This window comes from Tamandua tetradactyla, chromosome 9 (genome assembly GCF_023851605.1).
Source record: "Tamandua tetradactyla isolate mTamTet1 chromosome 9, mTamTet1.pri, whole genome shotgun sequence".
Classification (NCBI taxonomy): Eukaryota; Metazoa; Chordata; class Mammalia; order Pilosa; family Myrmecophagidae; genus Tamandua; species Tamandua tetradactyla.
In genome coordinates, this window is record NC_135335.1 from 91,211,816 (window position 1) to 91,234,518 (window position 22,703).

General features: G+C 37.1%; 1 protein-coding gene across 1 annotated transcript in view; it reads right to left on the minus strand.

Moving 5' to 3' along the window:
- Positions 1–840: 840 nt before the first annotated feature.
- The window catches only part of C6 (complement C6), a 99,827-nt gene continuing 77,964 nt past the window's right edge, over positions 841–22,703 (minus strand). Inside the window, exons 16-18 of the mRNA XM_077117068.1 lie at positions 10,460–10,550; positions 7,941–8,182; positions 841–1,710 (exon numbers count right to left, since the gene is read on the minus strand). Of these exons, the coding sequence (XP_076973183.1) occupies positions 1,529–1,710; positions 7,941–8,182; positions 10,460–10,550 (515 nt within the window). The 3' untranslated portion in view covers positions 841–1,528. The remainder of the gene's footprint in view (positions 1,711–7,940; positions 8,183–10,459; positions 10,551–22,703) is intronic.

The following is a 22,703-nucleotide window of genomic DNA, read 5'->3' on the forward strand; positions in this document are numbered from 1 at the left end:
TTCAATATTATTGGCCCTTATTAGGATGTGGGAATACTTAATACTTCTTTGCTCTCAGTTTGGAGTCTTAGTTGATAACTCCTGGGAAAAGAAAATGTCCCATTCAACTTTTTTTCTCTGTCATACCAGAGAAATACATTTTCTGTTTCTAGGTTTTTGTCTCCTTCATTTTTGTCTTTTGATGTTACAAGTTGTTTAGATTTTGCTGAGTCTTATGACTAATGAGATGGAGTAGGGGCTGCATTTAATATGTAAGACCCAATGAAGCTACTGCTGGGTAGATGTGGTACATTTAATTTGGTGGGGATCTGAATTTACTTCCTGTTTGGAGATGGCTGGGTCAGGTTTGAGGTCAATTACTAAATCAGGGCTAGTTTGCTTGGTGACTCCTTTCCTAAATTAGGGGTTCTGAAAATATGCTCTCCTAATTAGCAGCAACAGTGTCATCTGGAAAGTTGTCAAAATATAAATCCTCAGGTTCTACCTCAGACCGAGTAAATGAGAAATTGGGGGTGGGTCTCAGTCATCAGTTAACAAGTTCTCCAGGTGATTCTGATGCGGGCTATTATTTACGAACCACTGTTCTAAAGACTCTTCTCTTCCCCAATTCGAAATGACATCTTGGCCTCTCTGAGAAATTGGTATCTGCCTCTTATGGTATAAATAAAAAAGGTAAAATTTACTCTGCAAATCATTCCTTCAAAATTCTCTGACCGTTTCCTTTCATCACATACTTCAGCTTAAAATCTTTGGAATGAACTTTATAGCAGAGATAAAGAGAAGCTTTTTTTCTCTTTCTAGAAAGAACTCCAGATGTTTTTCTTAACTACATTAAACAAGGTAATTTCCACTTGAGTCCAATCATCTTTATAGCTATTATTACAGAATGTTTTCTTACATGAGATGAGGCTTAAGGGTGGGATTCATCTTCTATTTTATTTTCTCTATAGGACTTCTCACCATCAAATATGCTATATATTTTACAGATTTACTTTATTTATTGTATGTCTTTTCCAACATGAGCATGAGGACAAAGACTTTGCCTATTTTATTCACTGCTGATTCCCCAGAACCTTAAACAATACTTGATACATTGAAGACACTCAGAAATTATTTGTTGAATGAATGTATAAAAGTTTTGTTTCCAAACTGTGTTTTACATGCTGTTGTTGATATTTGTCATTGATTCATTGAAACTATGATATGTGTTCTGATTTCTAATAGTGAGGAGGCTTAATATCACAGATTTCTTAAGGTCCTCAACAGCCCCAACATTTTAGGACAATGGACTGATCAGTGAACAAGACTGTTATGTAAGTTATTACTAAGAGGTATATTCTAAAAGCAGATGTGATCTGGAACTGATAGGGGAGGACAAGACAGGGAAGTTGGGGGAGAATAACTATATGAAATTAATGTAAAGGAATCCCTGTCCACCACAGCTAGGTACACCAGTCTGCTGTTTGTACAAGAATACCCTTTTGTAGGGACTACATTTGGATAACAAGTCTGTTTATCAAAAATCATGTTAGGCCAAACACTTCCCAGGATGCAGTATTTCTATCTTCCTGTTGGCACATTTTACAGTTCCCACTTCACAGATGTTCACAGTTTTCTCACTCATTGACGATCCCATTTTGACACAGTAGAGTTGGTTTCCACCCTTGATGCACTGGTAGGGCAACAGGCAGACACATCTGGAAGTGGAGGCTGCAATGGGAGAGGAAACAGGATGACTTGACTCACCACAGTTAAGTTTCAGTTTGGTTTTACCTAACTCCTCAACAGAGCAGTGAGCTCCTTGGTGCAATGCATGAGAAAGTTGAAACAATGGCAATCACCCAAAAGGCACAATCAACGTTGAACAGAGTGATCTGGATGTAAGAGACCAGAATGTACTGATAAACCAGTAAGATTCAGGAGTTGTTCTACCTCTGACACCTACCTCTGCTCACTGCCCACATTCAGTTAGTCAGTACACTCCTCTCAACTCTATTTCCACAACGTCTTCAGTCTATTCTTACCTTTTTTTCCTCATTGGCACTGCCTGAGCACATTTATAGTTACCATTTGCTGAACAGGTGCTGTGAAACCACACATTGTACCAAATGATTTGCATGCTTTTATTTACGTTAATCCTCACAATAAACATATTATCACTACATGATCACACTAAATTTGTTGATGAGGAAACTGAAGTGAGAGATGCTAAGTGATTTTACCCTTTGTTCCCACAATTAGTAAGTGGTACAGTCAGGTTTTAAACCATAAATGATTCACAAGCCTGAACTCGTTACATAACACTATACCACATTTGTTTATTTCTTTCTAGAATATTCCTTAGTTAGGCCTTGGGATCTGTATTTTTAATAATAAATTAAATTGGAAGATTCATTCATGAAGTCTGGTCTTGGAACCACCAAATCAATCACTTCATAATTCATATACATGTTATGTTCGTGAGATTATTTTAAAATAAGTTTTAGGGGTAAAGTTACCAAAGCCTAGTGTATTAAATCAATTTTGAGTAAATGAATATATGTTCACTTATATTTGTGCATGTTTTAATCCAAATTCGAGGTCCTTCATAGTTTGGTCTCACTACCTCTTTCCAACACTATCTTCTCTGCTTTCTCCATTCTAGGTGAACTAGCCCCACCTCTATTTCTCAAAAAAGATCTCAAAGGTCTTCCAGTCTGTGTCCTTTCACCCATAATACCCACTTTATTTGCCAGTCTTAAGCACAGCTTTCATTATCTCTATGAAGCAGTCCACAGCCACGTAGTCCCATACTGATCTTTTCTTTCACTTAAACTCACTTAAACTATGAATTCGTTAGTAATACATTGCACACTTTAATACCTTCATACTAGCATTTTATATATATCTTTTCCCCAAGACAATTTTAAGTACTTTGTTTGAGAATAGTAATCATGTATCATCCATATCTTTGTCCCCCTCAGCCCCTATCAAGGTGCTTAAACAATTCTTTTCGATCAAATGATTTCAAATTCTGAATTTGGGGCCCATGTTTAAAAAAGAAATATAAACAAAGAGATGTATTTGATAGATCTGATGTTGCTCAAATATCTGAGCCAGCCTGAGCATCAGTAATGATGTCATTAAGTAGCTTCCTTCAAGCACACATGGGGCTGTTCCCATGTGTGGTAGTTAGATTCAGTTGTCAACTTGGCCTGGTGAAGGCACCTAGTTCTGTTGTTGTGGACATGAGCCAATGGTACGTGAACCTCATCTGTTGCTGATTACATCTGCAGTCAGTTAGAAGGCGTGCCTGCTGCAACAAGTGATGCTTGACTTAATTGGCTGGTGCTTAAATGAGAGACTCAATGTAGCACAGCCCAAGCAGCTCAGCATACCTCATCTCGGCACTTGCAGCTCAGCCCAGGCCTTTGGAGATGCAGAAAGGAATCACCCCAGGGAAAGTTGTTGGAATCCAGAGGCCTGCACAGAAGGCCAGCAGAGATCACCCTGTGCCTTCCCATGTAAGAAAGAACCTCAGTTGAAAGCTAGCTGCCTTTCTTCTGAAGAACTAACAAAATAAATCCCTTTTTATTAAAAGCCAATCCATCTCTGGTGTGTTGCATTCTGGCAGCTAGCAATCTAGAGCACCATGCGTCATGGTCAGGTTCGTGTGTCAACTTAGCCAAGTGGTGGTTGGGCAAGTGCTGGCTTGTCTGTTGTGATGAGGACATTTCATAGAATTAAATCAAGATCATGTCAGCTGCATCCACAGCTGATTCCATTTGTAATCAGCCAAAGGAGTGTGTCTTCTGCAATGAGTGATGATTAATCTAATCACTGAAAGCCTTATAAGGAGTATTCAGAAGAGACAGGCTCTTCCTGTTTCGGCTGGTGAGCCTTTTCTGTGGAGTTCGTCCAGACCCTCATTGGAATCATCAGCTTCACAGCCTACTCTGCGGATTTTGGACTCTGCATTCCCGTGGTCACGTGAGACACTTTTATAAACTTCATATTTGCGAGTGTTCCCTGCTGATTCTGTTTCTCTAGAGAACCCTAACTAATTCACCATGTATGAGAGAAAATAGAGGAAGGAAGAGGAGGAAATAGTCATATGCACCCTTGGTAGGCTACATCTCATGAGAAAGCATGTCTTTCCCTTATTCACCCTTTTGTCATCAGCTACAGAAGATTATAGTAGTGGAAACTCTTGTCTATTGGTAGGAGGGATGAACTTTGGGAAAGGACAGGGACTCTCTCATCTTGGGGAAGTCAGTTCCCTAAGCTCATGGAACGGCCATGGATTCCATAGTTTTAGTTTGACTATGGCCTACATGCTCTTAGGAAGACTATCTTCAGACAATCAGCAGCAAAAGGCCCTTCCCACCACTGCCACTAATTCATTCTTCCACACTCAGTTCTCATGCTTCCATCTAATGAAAACTTCAAATATTACATACTGCCTTGTATTAAAGTTATTCATGCAATTACTGTGTAAAGTTACTCCCCCAAATACCGTGAACAATTTGAGAAGCACGATAGGGTCCTTTACCTTCGGACTCCTCACCATGTAAGTACAGTGACTTATATATCAAATGCGAGATGCATGTTTGCTGAATAAATTTTTCCCTCCTCTTGGTTGATAGTGAATATTTTAGAAATTCAGGCTAAACATTTAATATCCATAAAAATAGGCTCTTGGGGAAGATACTGATTTTTTAACTTTTGAAAAATAAGCTTCATGTTATTTTAAAGCTCCGTTTTAAATTTTTCTTATGCCTTTTCAGATGGAATAGGAATAGATAGTAAAGCACATAATATAATCAATAACTATTTCATTAAGGTGACATACACCTCACTTCAAAATCAATAATATCTAACTTGCCATGAATGGGTTGGGTATAAAATGCATTTCTTTCTTTTTCTTCACAAAGGCTATGGTTTGTCCACTGATACCATTTAAAAGGCCACCCCAAACAGAATTCTCAGGGGCATAGACTCTTGCTGTCCAATTAAAGAAGGGTACAGAGGCAGGCTATATTTCTAGAAAAAAAACCTGCTTTGAGTTTTCTGGTTGTGTATAGGACTAAAAAATATTTTAAATTGCGTAAATAAAAAATCTTCTGATGAAATGTCCATGTTTTAGTGTAATTACCCAAGACATTCCACTAATTTGAATTATATTGAGAAGTATTCAATCTTGTTGAATTGAAACTTTTTAGTATTTTTTTTTCCAGATAAACCTAGACTTCCGTAATCTGTGGGAATTTAGATGTTATGTGTAGCAAAGGGATAACTGTAAAGGCAGATATTTTGGTGAAATTGTAAGCCATTAATGATTTTTCACTCAGACAGATTTGAAAGATTAATTCATGTGGAAAAGAGCAAAAAAAATTATTTGCAATGGAAGAGTTCAATGAAGACATTTTCTTCATGATGAATGAGGAAGAATGGAAGCAAACACACTAAACAATGCCCAAATAACTGACCTACCTATTGTATTATAGTTGAGGACCATTTTTATTCTCTTCTGCTGTCCAATATCCTTTGATTTTTCTGTATGGATTTTTGACAGCAGTGCTTTTACCTAGCAACTCTCAGATGAAGGATTATATTTTAAATATAAAACGATCTTGCATAATATTTTCAAATCTTTTCTACCACAAATCATTGTTTCTGGGAGAGATGCCAATTGGGCAATGGTATTGGTCAAGCATAACAAAAATACTTATTTTTATTGACAAGATGATTTAATCCATACTGGCAGTGTGCATATTGGGTCTTGTTTGCAGTTTCTTATGTGGAACGGCCTCATTCAGATATGGCATGAAGGCTGAGAGCCCCAGATGCTGACCCTCTGTCATGACATATGACCTGCTGGTCTATGCTGCCCGTATCTGTCCTTGGCCATGAGTTCAAATCTACAGCCTGTCAGGGGAGGTGGATCCTGTGATCAGCTTTAAGTGGAACAGAAGGGAACTGCATTTGGGTAATAAGTCCCTTTTCTGGGTCTGAGCTGAAGAACGTTGGGCTGGAAAGTGAAAGAGAAGCCAAAGGGAACAATAAGGTTTTTGTCTTTGTAAAAGTCTGGTAGTTTCTTAGCAAAAGTTAGAATTAACTATTCAATGAGTTTCTATTGCATACTTTATGCCCTCATGTAAGATAATTTTTTGAAAATTTATCACAAGAGAAATCTAGCTGCCTGTTTGGGTTCTGCTAAATCCTACTGGGTATTATGTGAAGCTTAGTTTGGCTATTTCAAGGTTAAATTTCATTTCAGAGCAAATGTAGCACTGTGAAGTTCCTGTTTCCAAGCAACTCACTTAAAAAATATCAATATCCAATAAACTTATGGAAAATGGAAATGTAATACCACTTCTTAGTGATCAAATTGCCAAAGATATAAAGGAGTGATAGTCACAGGTTTGGTGAGGGTGTGGGTGGGTAGTCATTATCACACATTGTACATAAGAATACAATATGGGGGCGGGCCGCGGTGGCTCAGCGGGCAAAGTGCTTGCCTGCTATGCCGGAGGACCTCGGTTCGATTCCCGGCCCCAGCCCATGTAACAAAAACGGAGAAACAGAATACAATAAAACAAGAAAATGTTTAAAAATGTTTCCCTTTCTTCCTTCCTTCCTTCCTTCTATCCTTCCTTCCTTCTCTCTGTCTTTCCTTTAAAAAAAAAAAAAAAAAAAAAAAAAAAAAAGAATACAATATGGTAAAAGTATTTTTAGAAAGCAAGTTGATATGTTGTATCAATAAAAACACTATATTTAAAAATAATTTTTACCCCAAAATTCCATTTTCTAAGGCAAATACTAAGAAAATAATCTTATAGGTAATAGATTTATCTATTATAGCACTATTTGTAATAACAAAATTCTGGGAGAAAATCCAGATACCTAAAGAAGATGGATTAAATAAATCACAGAAAATCCATACAGAATTTTTGCAGACATTGAAATGATGTGGCAGAAAAACATGACAAGGAAATAGTTTCACAATATATTCAGTGGGAAAAAAAACAATTTATAAAATAGTATATAGAGTACGGCCTCATTTTATTTTTTGAAACATCTATATTATATGCAGGGCCAGCCTGACTTGTGTAAGATTTCAGGTCATCTTTTTTAATGGGGTTCCTGTCCATATAAACAATTTGAGTCACCTCAAATCAGAGTGTCAGCACTATTCTTTAACTGTCTACCTCCAAGCAAACTTGTGAAGGGGTACGTCCCTGGAGAGCAGGGGCAATCTGCTCATCAGGCATATGGGGAATGATATCTAGACCCGCCACAGTGTGACTCCATTGGAGTAGCCCCAGCGCTCCTCAGAGCATTTGGTTGACCCCATGCATGGTGGGGGATAGTAGCGATAGAGGATCAGAGGTGGACCAAAGAGGAGAAACGCTGCCCAGATTCACACAGGACCCAATTTGGGCTCAGGGCATCCAGCCTGAATAGTTCTGCCAGCCCTGGCTTGTCCCAGGAATTGGAAGGAGACTTTAAAAAAATTGAAGATGCTTTTAACAATTGATATTCACAAGGAACTCAGTCTGGGCTCAGGGAACCCTACCTGGAAAACACTTGTGACCCCAGATAGTTCCAACACCAGAGGGGGACTTGGAAAATTTTAATGAAGGTCCTCCAAAGCCCAGAGTCCTCTGAAGCATGGGATCATTCACTTGCTGGGGTCTAAGATAGGTACTGATTATATATTCACAGTGAAAAAAATTGGAAAGATATACATATACCAAAATTATTAAAGTAGTTATTTCTAATTGTAGGCAGGCTATATATTTTTCCTTCGGATTAAATCATTTAATAAAATGTTTTACAATGAAAAGGAATTATTTTTGATTAAGGAAAAGTTGTTTTAAAGAAAGACTGCATAAATGCAAACAAGATATACTAGCTGGGATAAAAATTTTAAATATATAGTCATCACTGGAGCTTACCTGAACATTTTTCCCAATCGTAGCAGGTATCATAGCCACAAGATTCCTTCTTTGTGCTATTGGTTGAAAGTCTTGTCCTCTCAAGACCCCATTCTAACTGTAGGCCATCTTGGCAAGGACCAAAATGTAGAAAGTGGATTTTCTGATTTTTCAAACATTTTTCCGCCAAAACCTCACAAGCAGATGAAGTAAAGTAACGATTGGAGTCTGTATCAAACACACAGAGTTCTTCCGAATAATGACTGTCCAAGAGAGGAAAGCAAGTACTTACATAAAAAGACCAGAAAAGAAGAAAGGGCATATAGCAAATTTATCATGTTAACTTATCACTGCTTTCTTTTTCAAAATCAATATTTGTATCATTTTAGTCCTTTCATTTCATCTTGCATGCTGGCTGGGATTCATTTTGATCTTGTTATTACTCCCAATTGCCCAGAAATTAAGGGCTGAATTCTTAAATGCTGGTAATCAAAATCTTCCATAATTTGGCTCCGATTGATCTTCCTATTATTTCCCTATCCACCTAAATCCCTCCTTATCATCTGATGATTGTATCGTACATCTACTAAATTGGTAAGAGTATTTTCCCTTTGCTACCATTCCATGCCCTACTCAGTCAACAGTGCATTCTCTCTCCTTTTTGCCTCTGTTTGTCCAGCTCAGTTCTTGGCTATACTTTTGAGCTTCACCCAACCAATCTAAACCATGATAGCTTGTACTCCCTTTGAATTTGATAACACTTATTAATTGCACATTAATTGGACACATGCCATACACAGTTTTATGTTACTTAGCTTTGCAAATGTGTCTGTATTGTGATTAAGAGTATGAGCTTTGAAGTCATTTCCTGGGTAACTTGCTTAATTTCTCTAAGAAGATGGATGGCTCCCGCTAACAAGAGATAACAAGTGGCCATAGTCTTTCTCCTGCTGAGAGAACAAGATCTTGGTTGCTTCAAACTTGAGCTTCCTCTCTGATGTCAACTTCAGAGTCACCAATCAGAACATCACTACATAAGATTGTTTCTAGGAACTGGCCTTTAGAGCCCACAGCTGGGAACAAAAAGCCACTTTCTGAGTTTGAAGAACCCAATAAGGGAGGACAGCTACTACCGCAAATACCTTCAACACCAAATAAAAAAGAAAAAAGCCAGAAAAGTATAGCAGAGCTGAGAATTTAAGGGTCCAGTCTGTATTCTCACCATTTGTTATGGCAAAGAGAAAGAGAAAGCAGTTTTCTCTGGATTAAATGGAAATCCAAGAAGGCCAGATCTGCTAGGTGAGGAAAATCCAACAACAAGGAATTACGAGGTGAGCGACTTGTGGTAGATACTGAAGAGGGCAAATAAAGCCACCTATGGGTTGAATCTCCCATCTCAGTGGAATTATTCAGGGAAAGACCCCAGCAGTACTCTCCAAAAAAACAATAACTGTGTCTTTATAAGCATTTGTCCACTTGCAGCTCAGAGGAACATGAGAGCTAATGTATTAGAAGTGAAGCAGTAATAACTGTGGCAAAGTCTGTTGGCTTCCTATCCCAAATCATTCATTCTTTGCTTCTTAGTCTTTAACTCTAATTTTATTTAGAGTGGCTATACAACCAGCCAAAGGACTGTGTTTCACAGCTTCCCTTGCAGGTAGCAGTGGCCACGTGAAAAACTGAAGGTTAAAGAGATGGAAGCAAGTGATGGGTCTTCTAGAAAATCTCCTTAAAAAGAAGGTACGTGCTTATTTTTTATTATCCTTCCTTCCTGCTTGAGCAAAGCTATCTTGGGCCATTAAATAAATTTAAAGATAGCAGAGCACAGAGCTGGAAAGAGCTTCAGACTTTTGTGAAGTGATAGAATCATCATACTAACCCTAAACTGCCCACCTCTGCATTTATTTAATGAAAGACATAATTTTATATTAAGCTAATGCTATTATGGATTTGTCTATTAAATTCAGCTGAAAGTAGCCTCTAAATTAATAAGCAACCTTCCACTCCTGCATTTGTTTATGTAAAGACAAGACAGTTATATCAACTAACAGGAGAGAGTCATAGCAGTTACCTGCGTATATCTGATTTTATCTTCTCTATGATCTCTGTTCCAGCATGAAGGAGCAAATTGATAAAAAGGTGTGTGTGTGTGTGTGTGTGTGTGTATGTATAAAATCCATGCCCATGTTACATCCTCCATTCCAAGCTCTTGTGGCACCACAACACTGCACTGAAGTTAGGAGAAGGGCAAGAATTTTGAGATAACTGAATCTGAGGTTTTAAAATGGACAGAAGTAAGTATAACCAAAATGAGACCGTTTTAAGAAGCAAAAGCCATGCAAATGCAGGGAACCAGGCTGAGAGATAATTAAAAAACTTGCTACCCAGTGGCAAAGGAGGGATTCAACAAAACACAGGGATCTGAGTTATGTGAAAATTAATACATTTCATTTTTGTGCTTCACTAAGCTCAACTCCATCAAGCTAGTTGCACTAGATTAGGTTTATTGATTTCCAAACACTCAATAGAATATCTCTTACCTACAGTCTTCTTCTGGAGACATGCAAATGCATTCAGACCCCAACTGTTTTTGTCCTGGGTGACAATGGCCCTTTAATTTTGTCAGAAAATCTGAAACAAATGAAAAGGAGAAAAGAACAGTGCACAGTATGGATTCCAAGTGACAAGCTTGAATTCAGGAGAGAAAGGCAGTGGTGAAAGTTTCTCATTTACTCTTGGAGTTAGAATATTCATTTTGGCTTTTCCAAATATGTAGTAATGAAATACTCCATTCAAGAGGTCCTTTCTAGCTCCCATATACTGCCCTTTTCCAATCTGGAACTGCCATTAAGTTTGGCGAGCTAAAGAACATGAAATTGATCATGTTTTTGTTGGTTGGCTTTACAAGTACTTACTGATCACCTATGATGTTCTCACCTGTATCAGTAGCTCAGGATAGTGAAGTGAGCAAAATCTGACCCAGACCCTGTGCTCTTAGACCTTGCAGTCTTGGTGGGGCAGACAGAGGTTAATCAAACACACTAATATAAATAGAACTGCTGGTGTTACTGCTGTTTCTCTTTAAAGAAAAAGCACATAATCAAGAAAATTAATGCAGCCAAGAAGGTTGGTGTTGGAGATTGAATCATGTCTCCAACAAAAGACATGTTCAAATCTTAATCTGCATTCCTGTGTGCATGAACCCACTTGTGTGTTTATTAGTTGTGTGGACTCATTTGTGAATAGGATCTTTGAAGGTCCTGTTTAGATGAGATCAAATTGAACCAGGGTGGGCTTTAATTAATTTGACCAGAGTCCTTATTAGGCAGAGAAAATTTGGAAGCAGTCAATCATTTGTAGAAACAGAAGTCAGTGGAAACCAAAGGAGCAGATGCAGAGAGAGGGAGGGAGGGAGGAAGGGAAGGAGAGAGAGAGAGAGAGAGAGAGAGAGAGAGAGAGAGAGAGAGAGAGAGAGAAAGAGAGAGAGAGCGAGAGAGTGTGTTAGCTCACCATGTAATGAAGGATGGCCAAAATACTACAGACTGGTAGAAAGCAAGCCAGACCAACACCTCTAATGTAGGACTTCTAGCCTCCAAAACCATGAGCGACAAATTGCTGTTCTTTAAGCTAATCCATTGTTTGGTATGTGCCATAGCTGCTCTGGAAAAGTAAGGCAGAGATGGTACAATGGGGGGAAAGAAGGGAGAATGTTGAAAGCACAAGAAAATATAAGGTATAAAAGTGCTCAAAAGAGAGTAGTATGTGACTTCCCTGGAGCTGAAAAGACTGGTGTTGTTGAAGTGCAGAGAAATAAGAGCAAGAAGTAGGTGGGAGCCAAGCTATGTGAGGTCTAACAGGACATTAGAAGGATTTTTTTTAATTTTTTAAATTTTTTTCATTTTTTGTTTTTGAGAAGGATTTTTGACTTGATTTTATAAATAGTGGATAGTCTTTGATGGGTTTTAAACATGAGATGGTGGGATCAAATCAGGTCTGGATTTTGAAAAGAAATTCATTCTGGCTTCTGTGTGAAGAGTGGATTTGGAGAGGCATGGTGGAAAGGAGGGCTATGCATAGACAATCTAGGAGGTTATTATAATAGTTCATGTAAAAGAGGATGGTCATTTGGACTAGAGTGGCAGAGATGGAAATGGAGAGGAGATAAGGTTGAGACATAGTTAGAAGGTAAAATAGGTGATATTGTACATTGTAGTAAGTTATGAGAGTTGTTAAGCATGGTTTTCAGGTTTCTAGTTTGCATAAGAGAGTAGACGATGTTGCCTTAATTGAAATAGAAAATTTTAAAAAATGATTTTTTTTAGGGTAGTGTGGGTTATGAATCAAGAGTTCTCTGCATATGTTGAATCCATGCTATCTTTGAGACATTCAAACAAAAGAGATGTATGGGAATTTGGACATGCTTGGTGGAGAAATCTATGCTAAAGATTTAAAATTTATTGGTCTGTGGAGGATCATTGAAGTTATATGTGTGGGTAAGAGTCCCAGCAGAAAATTATAACTCAAGGTAAGGGAGCAGATCTGAGCCTTGAAGAACTGAAATATACAATGGTCAAGTAGAGAGTAAATAATAAAAAAAGAACCCAACTGGGAAATTTAAGGAAAGATCCATGAGGAAATGCTGTTTGAGCTAAGATGAGGAATTGAACGTGCATATTTGAGGAGGAGGATAAAGGTAGAGGGAATAATACTTGGGGCATATTATATGGAAGGGAAAATCTTGGTAGTCTTTTATTACAGTTGAGGACCACCAGAGAGCCTTTAGAGTGACTTAATTGGGTCTGAGACTGTTAGATGACAGTAGACCTCCTTCACCTAGATCTGACTAATCAGGCATCCTCAGACCAAAATGGCTTTGGTTACCAAGGAATTGTCAAGGAGGGTAGTAGACAACCTTTATTTAGGTATTATGCCACATTAAATGGCAGAAGAGAAAATCCAGCTCATGCTTTCCCTCTTAGCCTGATAGATAGAAGTTTTGGTAGGGGAAGGAAGTTTATGTTAAAGGTGAAAATAATGATTTTAAAAAATTTTGTATATTTTCTTCACCACTGCTAGTTCTGGTACCTTCTTATATCATCTGTTAGGACCCTCATTCTACCTGGTAAAATTTGAATCAGAATCTTTGTGAATCTGGAGACCTGGCAAGGCCCCAGGTAATAAGATATGGGATTGTTACTCATTGGTTTCTTTCATAGCTATGCCTCTTTGCCCTTTGTAAATAAATCTACACTTAGATCAAGGAGGGACCATTAGCTATAAACCATTTCCAAGGAGAACCAACTTTTAAGTGGCACAGAGCATTGCTCCCTCCCTAGGGTTTTTGGCATTTTCAATGATCAGATGCAAAGAGACTTTGCTCCTCCACTAAGTGTGAGGTTGAAGCTGGACCTGGCACTAAGCTGCCCACACACTTACACACTGTTGGTGAGCAACATGTGAATGGAGACAGTCTGTGATCTTCAAAGTCCTGAGGGTAAAGGGGTCTTCTGAAGTGCTGCTGGAGAAGTTAATTTCTAAGAAGAAGGAAGAAAGTGACTATGGAGGCATGAAGAGCTCTTCACTCTTCAAGAACTTGTTTTTACTTTGAAAATTTCAAAACTCTTTCACATTAAAAGAATTAAGAGTTTTTCTCTGACCAAGTGACAGCCAAGAAAATTCTCTTTACCTCACAGCTCCCCATACATCGAGGAGAAAATGTCCAGTTTTATTAATGATTTTCTTTCTCCTATGACTGCCCTCACTGAGAGAAAAATAATTGAGGAAAAAGTATATAAGATGGGATATTTAGTTCCTTTATCTAGATTAGGATATTTTTTATCCCTCCATTTGGATTATAATTTCCATTTTGTTTTCCAACCCCAGTGTCATGTGTGGGGGTGGGAGTGGGGGATTCATGCTATTATGTTATTATTATGTTATTAAGGAAGAGGATGCTATTTAAGATGCCTAGATGATCTTAATTTTCTGAAGCCTATAGTTCCCCAACACATACTTCCCTCTGATGTTTATAATCAGGAACCTAGTGAAACCAAGATATGATATTAATCTGATGTTGTCACCAGTTTCCAAAAGCTCTATCAATAGTTTTATTTAAAGTTATTCCAACAGATGAACTCTTCCTCCCTTTCCTTCACATGTTATAAAAGCCCAGAAAAGAATGAAGAACACAGGATAGCAAAGAGCTTGGGGAATTAGTGCAACTGTTGTCTATTTTCTATTTGACCCAGACTGTCTAACTTTATGTTTAATGTAGCCACTCTGAGCCTCTGGTTTTTTGCTAAGCAAAATGGCCCTAATCATCTATCATCTCTGATACATCCTCAAGGATTCTCTGATTACAAATGTGACATTATTTGAAAAGCATATCGAGAAATTTGAAAGCTATGAATTAATGGGAGATCACTTAGCTGTCTTCCAGTTAACAGACTTACAGATTGACTGATGTTCTCCTGTCCCCCCATACCAGCTTCTTACTGACTCAGACCGATTTTATGTTTCATGGGCTACTGTCTTCTATAGCTTCACACTTTTGTTCCCACCAGTAGAGCTTTTTTAAAAAAATGCAATTTTATTGAGATATATTCAAACACCAAATAATTCATATAAAGCATACAATCCATGGCTCATAATATCATCATATAGTTGTCCATTCAGAGCTACAATCAGTTTTGTAATTTATTCATTACTCCAAGAAAAAAAAAGAAAAAAAGAAAAAAAAACATCCATACCCCTTACCCCCTATTATTTATTTATTGTCTTTATCTTATTACTCATCCACCAATGCACAGGATAAAGGGAGTGTCAGTCATAAGGTTTTCACAATTATATAGTCACACAATAAAGGCTAAATACTTATAATAATCATCACCAAGAAGCCAGTCTACTGGATTACAGTTCAATATTTTCAGCTATTCCCTTCTAGCTTGTCTAATACATTAGAAACTAAAAAGGAATATCTTTATAATGCATGGGGATAACCTCTAGAATGACCTCTTGACTCTATTTGAATATCTCAAACCCTGAAATTTGGTTCTGTTTCATTTCTTTTCCCTGTTTTGATCAAGAAGGCATTCTCAGTTGCAGGATGCCAGAGTCAGGTTCATCCCTGGAGTCATGTTCTAAGTTGCCAGAGGGACTTACACCTGCATAGGGAGGAGGGTAGTGAGTTTATTTGCAGAGTTGGGTTTGAGAAAGAGGTCACACCTGGGCGGCAAAAGAGGTTCACTGGGGGTGACTCTTAGGCATAATTTTAAGTAAGTTTAGCTTCTCCTTTGCATGAATAAGTTTCATAAGGGCAGGTCCCAAGATTAAGGGCTTGAATTATTAAATCAAGAGTCCCTAATGCTTGTGAGAAAATCAGGAATTCTCCAAGTGGGGAAGTTCAATATTTCCACATTTCCCCCCAGACCCTCAAGGGGCCTTGCACATACTTTTTTATTTTCTGCTCCTAATACTCTGGGATGTATCAGGGTATTACATTAATCTATAAAATAATAAGATCTCATTCCCTATTCTAGGTTCCATGTAATTATGTTGTTTAAATAAACTCACCAGACAGGTTAAATTAGATAAGGTACTACAGAAAATATAAATTTGGAGCAAATAAACATCTCTTCCTTTGGTCTCACAGAGAAGTTGAAGTTTAAAAACACAGACAACAGCATCCATTGCCCTGTATTCTGATTTACCTTAGTCCTAACCAAGTGCATTTCATTCTTGTTTCTAATTGAAGACTGATCTTTCAGCTTCTTTAACAGTTGCTGCATGGAGTAATGCTGACTTTCAGAGCTGCAGAACTCTAACTCTGAGTCTCAGGTGTCACACAGATACCCAAAATTCCAAGGAATACCAGGTTATACATAAAAAGCACATCATGTCAGAATTTAGAAATAAGTTAAAACTCAGGAATAGTTGTAACTGCTGTAAGATCTTACATTCTAGAAACCTTTACAAGAAGCCTTATTAAAAATTCTGTACTCAATCATTTATTGTTCAGTCTCTGCTACGTTCTATCCCCTGACAACCTATGTTCTCAAATTAAATTTTCAGTGTTTGATCATAATAGCTAGTTTATATTAGTGAGGCCTTAAAATATTTGTCCTTCTGATTCTGGCTTATTTCATTAAAAATAATGTCCTCAAGATTCATTCATCTAGTTACATACCTCACAACTACATCCTTTATTGCAGCTGCTCAATATTCTGTTGTACGTGTACACCAAACATTTTTCCTTCCATTCATCCATCAATGTACCCATGGGCCAACTCCAATGATTGTGAATCATAAATAATCCTGCCATAAACATCAGTGTGCAAATGTCTATTTGTGTCCCTGCTTTTAGTTCTTCCAAGTATATACAAATAACAGGGTTGCAGGATCCTATGACAACCCTATACTTAGCCTCCAGTGGAACCAGGACACTGCCCTCCAGAGGGACTGCACTGTTCTACTTCCCTACCACCAGTGAATAGCTAGATCTCTCTCTCTCCACATGTTCTCCAGCACTTGTGACTCATTATTTATTCTTTTACACAGTTTTATTCACACACCATATAACCCACCCTAAGTGAACAATCAATGGTTCCTGGTAAATCACATAGTTATACATTCTCCACCACAATCTATATTCTCAACTATTTTCATTTCTTCTACAAAGAAAGAAGAAAAAAATAAAAAAAGAAAAAGAGAATAAAGAATAAAATAATAAAAAGGAGAAAGGACATCAAGAACAAGAATCCTATACTGCTACCTTATATCCCCCTCTTATTGACAGGTAGATTTGATATATGGCCTTTCTTACACTTAATGGAAGATTATTACAGTGTTTCTGTTAACTATAAATCCTAGTTTGCATTGGTACTACTTTTTTCCATATACCATCCCATTTTTGAACATCTGCAATGGTGACATTTATTTATTCTCTCTCAAAAGTTTCTTGTATTTCTACATTAAATCACCATCATCGTCACTCCAGGTTTCACTAAATTATATAGTCCCAGTTTTTAATCCTTGACTTTTCTTTCTGGTGTCCTACATGTCCTGGCCTACCTCTTTCAACTATATTCACACCCAGCTTTGTTCATTATATTTACAATATTGTGCTGATATCAGATGGTATTGTGCTATCCATTTCTGGATCTTTGCAATCAATCCTGGTGAACGTTCTGTACTCCTTCAGCATCAAATGCCAATGTCTACTCTCTTTCTAGCTTCTGATAATCTATGTCCTTAACTTTAACTCTTAGAATTTTCTCATTATAGTTAGTTCATATTATTGAGACCATACAATATTTGTTCTTTTGTTTCTGTCTTATATCACTCAGTGTAATGTCCTCAAGGTTCATACCTGTTTTTGCATGCAGCATGAACTTATTCCATATTTCAGCTGTGTAAATTCCACCTTATGTATATACAAGTTTGTTTATCCACTAGTCCGTTGATGGGTCTTTGGGCTATTTCCGTTCCTTGGCAATTGTGAATAATGTTGTCATAAACATAATTTGTACTCCTGCCTTCAGTTGCTCTGAATACATGCCTAGTAATGGGATTGCTGGATCATACGGTAATTCTATACTTAGTTTCTTGAGGAGCCATCAAACTGGCTTCCATACAATTGCAACATTCTATATTCCCACCACAGTGAATAAGTGTAACTTTTTCTGCACATCTTCTCCAACACTTTTACTTTTCTTTTTTAGTAATGGCCATTCTATTAAGTATGAAATGATATCTCATTGTGGTTTTGATATGCATTTCCTCAATAGCTAGTGAAGTTGATCATCTTTTCATATGTTTTGTGCCATTTGTATTTTCTCTTTGGAAAATATCTTCCAAGGCTTTTGCCCATTTTAAAAATTGGGTTGTTTGTCTTATTATTATTGAGTTATAGGATCTTTTTATACATTCTGGATAGTAAACCCTTATCTGATATGTGGTTTCCAAATATTGTCTCCCATTGCATAGGCTGCCTTTTTATTTACCTGACAAAGTCCTTTGATGCACAAACATATTCAAATTTGAATAGCAACTTTATCTATTTCCCTCTTTATAGCTTGCGCTTTGGGTATAAGGTCTAGGAAATCAACTCCTATCAGAAGATCTTTGAGATATTTCCTTACATTTTCTTCTAAAAGTTTTATGATTTTAGCTGTAATGTTTAGGTCTTTGATCCATTTTGAGTTATTTTTTGAATAAGGTGTGAGATAGGGGTCCTCTTTCATTCTTTTGCATATGGTTATCTAGTTCTCTGAGCACCATTTCTTGAAGAGGATGCTCTGTCCCAGTTGAGTAAAGTTGATGACCTTATCAAAGATAATTGTCCACAGATGAGAGGGTCTATTTCTGAACACTCAATTCGATTCCAATGGTCAGTATATCAGTCTTTTTGCTAGTACCATGCTGTTTTGGCCACTGTAGCTTTGCAATATTCTTTAAAGTCAGGTAGATATTTTTAGCTATTCAGGGGCAACCTGCCCTTTCAAATAAATCTGATAATTGCTTTTTCTATTTCTGCAATGTAAGTTGTTGAGATTTTAATTGGTATTGCATTGAATATATAAATCAGTGTGGATGGAACTGACATCTAAACTATAGTCTTCCAATTCATGAATATGGTATGCCCTTCCATTTACTTAGTTCTTGCTTCATTTGTTTTAGCAATATTTTGTAGTTTTCTATATATATGTCTTTTATTTCCTTGGTTAAATTATTCCTAAATATAATATTCTTTTGATTGCTATTGTAAATGGATTTTTTTTCTTGATTTGCTTCTCAGATTAATCATTAGTAATATATAGAAACATTTCTGGTTTTTGCATATTGATCTTGAACCGTGCCACTTTGCTGGTACAAACCTCTCTAGTAGCATTGCAGTAGATTTTTCTGGATTTTTGACATAAATTTTGATCATTTGCAAACAGTGAAGGTTTTACATCTTCCTTTCCAATTTGGATGCCTTTTATTTATTTTTCTCACTTAGTTGTTCTAGTTAGAACTTGCAGCACAATGTCGAATAACAAATGTTCCTGATCCTAAAGGGAAAGCTTTCAGTCTTTCCCCATTGTTTATATATTAGCTGTGGGTTTTTCACATTCCCTTTATCACATTGAGGAAGATTCCTTCTATTTCTATCCTTTGGTGTGTTTTCACCAAAAGGATGCTGAATTTGCCACATTCCTTTTCTGAATGATTTTTCCATTTTGATTTACTGATGTGGTACATCACATTAATTTAGTCTCTTGTGTTGAACCAGCCTTGCATACCTGGAATAAATCACACTTGGTCTTTTAATGTGTTGCTGGTTTCAATTTTCAAGTATTTTGCTGAGGATTTTTGCATCTATATTCATTAAACAGATTGGTCTGTAATTTTCTTTCCTTCTAGCATCTTTGCTCAGCGTTGGTATTAGGGTGATGTTGGCTTCACTGAATAAGTTAGGTAGCTTTCCTGCCTCTTCAATATTTTTGAGGAGTTTAAGCATGATTGGTACTAAATAACTCTTGAATGCTTGGTAGAATTTGCATGTGAAGTCATCTGGTCCTGGAATTTTCTTTTATGGGAGTTTTTGATGACTGATTCAGTCTTTTTATCTTTGATTGGTTTGTTGAGGTCATCTATTTCTTCTTGAGTTAATGTTGGTTGTTCATGCTTTTCTAGGAAGTTGTCTATTTTGTCTAAGTTGACTTGTTTTCATGCTCTCAATTTCTTTATTTCTGCTCTAATCTTTGTCACTTATTTTTTTCTGTTTGCTTTGGGGTTAGTTTGCTATTGTTTCTCTAGTTCCCTCAGGTAAGTAATTAAGTCCCAGATTTTTGCTCTTTTTTTTTTTTTAAATGTAGGCATTTAGGGCAATAAATTTCCCCCTCAGTACTGCCTTTGCTGCATCCTATAAGTTTTTATAAGTTCTGTTCTCATTTTCATTTGCTTCAGGATCTTTACTGATTTCTTTTGTAATTTCTTCCTTGACTCACTAGTTGTTCAAGAGTGTGTTATTTAGTTATCATATATTTGTGAATTTTCTGGCCCTCTGCCTGTTACTGATTTCCAATTTCATTCCATTATTATCTGAGAAAGTATTTTATACAATTCCAATCTTTTTAAATTTATTGAGATTTGCTTTGTTACCCAATATGTGGTCTATTCTGGAGAATGATCTATGAGCTTTTGAGAAAAATGTATATCCTGCTGTCATGGAGTGCAATATTCTGTAAGTGTCTGTTAAGTCTGGTTCATTTATCACATTCAAGACTCTCTTTATTGATCCTTTTGTCTAGATGTTCTATCCATTGATAAGAGTGGTATATTGAAGTCTCCAGCTATTATTGTAGAGGTACTTCTATAAAAGTAGAGGTACCTTTCCCTTCAGCGTTCTCAGTTTTTGCCTCATGTATTTTGGGCCACCTTGGCTTGATGCATAAATATTTATGATTGATATGTCTTCTTCATGTGTTGCCCCTTTTATTAATACATAGTGTCCTTCTTTGTCTCTTTTAATTGTTTTACATTTGTAGTCTAATTTGTTTTGTATTAGTATAGCTACCCCCGCTCTTTTCTGGTTGTTGTTTGCATGAAATATCCCATTTTTAATACATTCTGTCAGTACATGTTTTTTGATTGGGGAGCTTAATCCATTGACATTTAATGTTATTACTGTAAAGATAGTACTTTCTTCTACTATTTTGTCATTCATGTTTTATGTGTCAGATCTTATTTTTTTCTCTTCTTACCCTTTAAGTTACCTTTACTAATAATCTTCATTTTTACGTTCTCCTGTAAACATTCTCTCCTGTTTTTTCCTATCTGCCTGTAGCACACTCTTTAGTATTTTTTGGAGGGCAGGTCTCATGTTCACAAACTCTCTTAGTTTCTGTTCATCTACAAATATTTTAAATTCCCTGTCTGTTTTTTCTTTATTCCCCATCATTTTTAAAGGACAGTTTTGCAAAACATAGAATTCTTGGCTGATGCTTTTTTCTCCTTCAGTACCTTAAATATATCATACTATTGCCCTCTCATCTCCATGATTTTTGCTGGGAAATCTGCACAAAATATTACTATGATTCCCTTGTATGGATCAATTGCTTTTCTCTTGCTGCTTTCAGAATTCTCTCTCTGTCTTTGATATTTGGAAATCTGATTAATAAGTGCCCTGGCGCAAGTTTATTTGGATATATTCTGTTTGGGGTCTGTGTGCTTCTTGGATCTGTAATTTTGTCTTTCATAAGACTCGGGAAATTTTCAGTGATTATTTCTTCCATTATTCTTTCTGCCTTTTCCCCCTTCTCTTCTCCCTCTGGGACACCCATCACACATTACTTGTGTGCTTCATGTTGTCATTCAATTCCCTGAGAACCAGCTCATATTTTTTCATTCTTTTCCCTATCTGTTCTTTTGAGTGTAGGATTTCAGATGTCCTGTCCTCTCGTTTATGAATCCTTCCTTCTTCCCCATCAAAGCTGTTGTTGTATGCCTCTATTGTGTTTTTCATCTCTTCTATTGTGACTTTCCTTCCCATAAGTTCTGTCATTTGTTTTTTCAAGCTTTCAAGTTCTTCTGTATGGTCACACAATGTCCTCTTTATATCCTTCATTTCTTTTGCCATATGTTTCTTCACCTCATTTGTTTGCTTTATGATTTGGTTTAGAAGATTTTTTTGATCTTTAATTATTTGTTTCAATTCCTGTATCTCATTTGATGTGTTAGTTTGTTCCTTTGACTGAGCCATACCTTCATTCTTCCTATATGACTTGTGATATTTGCTGAGGTTTAGGCATCTGACTTCCTTGATTAATTTATTCTGGAGGTCATTTTCTCTTTTTCAGCTGGTGTTTTCTTCTTGGTTGGCTTTGATCTTTATCTTTTCTTTGACATTTAATTCAACTTATTCTAGACCTGTAGCATAGTTTTTGTTTAACTGATCAGAATTTTTCAGCTCTTGTTTTTCTGGTTCTTGCTCTGTCTATATAGAAATTTTTTTGGGGAGGGTCTCCCCAGATATGATCGACTCCAATCAGATTTCTCAACGAAGACAGTCCCCGGTCTCAAGAAGAGGGTGTAATCAACATCAAGTTTCCCTGAGGATGAGACTCAGCAGATTGCCAGTCTTTCCTGGGAAGACTCTTGACTCTGTGCTTTTCTTATCCTGCCCAGCAAGTGTGCTTCTCAGTCAGCCCACAGCTTCTCACCAGCATAAAGTGGTATGGTGTCTTTAATTCTCAGCAGAATCTATCCCTGCTAGCAGCATGGTTGAGACAGAGGCTGGAGAAGGTGGTCTTAAACTGTTTCTGTTTTCCAGCCCTTAGTGTCTGAATTCTCTGAAGGAGAGCTGCCACTTGTATTGGGCCCTGCCTACCCCTCACTTTTCTTGGGGAAGATGTGCCCTTTAGGGAATTATCTCCATCACTTGGCTGGTCACTTAGTCTCTCAGATAGGCCTTAACTCTGCCCTTGCCTGGGGCAGTGCTGATAATTGAAAATGCCTGAAACCTTTTTTTTTTAATGGGCTGCTAATAAAGTTACAAAAAATTCATTTCAGAGTCAGTCCCAACCCCTGAGGTTCACCAACAAAGAGCTAGAGTTGGTATCTTTCTCTGTGTGCCCCTTTCCTTGGGCACAGCCCCTTTCCACTATTCTAAGGTGAGTGAGCTCCAAAATCTTCTTCTTCTTCTTCTTCTTTTTTTTTTCTCATCAGGTCCACTTCCTCTCTGCTGGAGAGACCTCAGAGTTCCTTTTGTGCTTGCTCTGGGTTTATTTGTGCTTGGTTTTT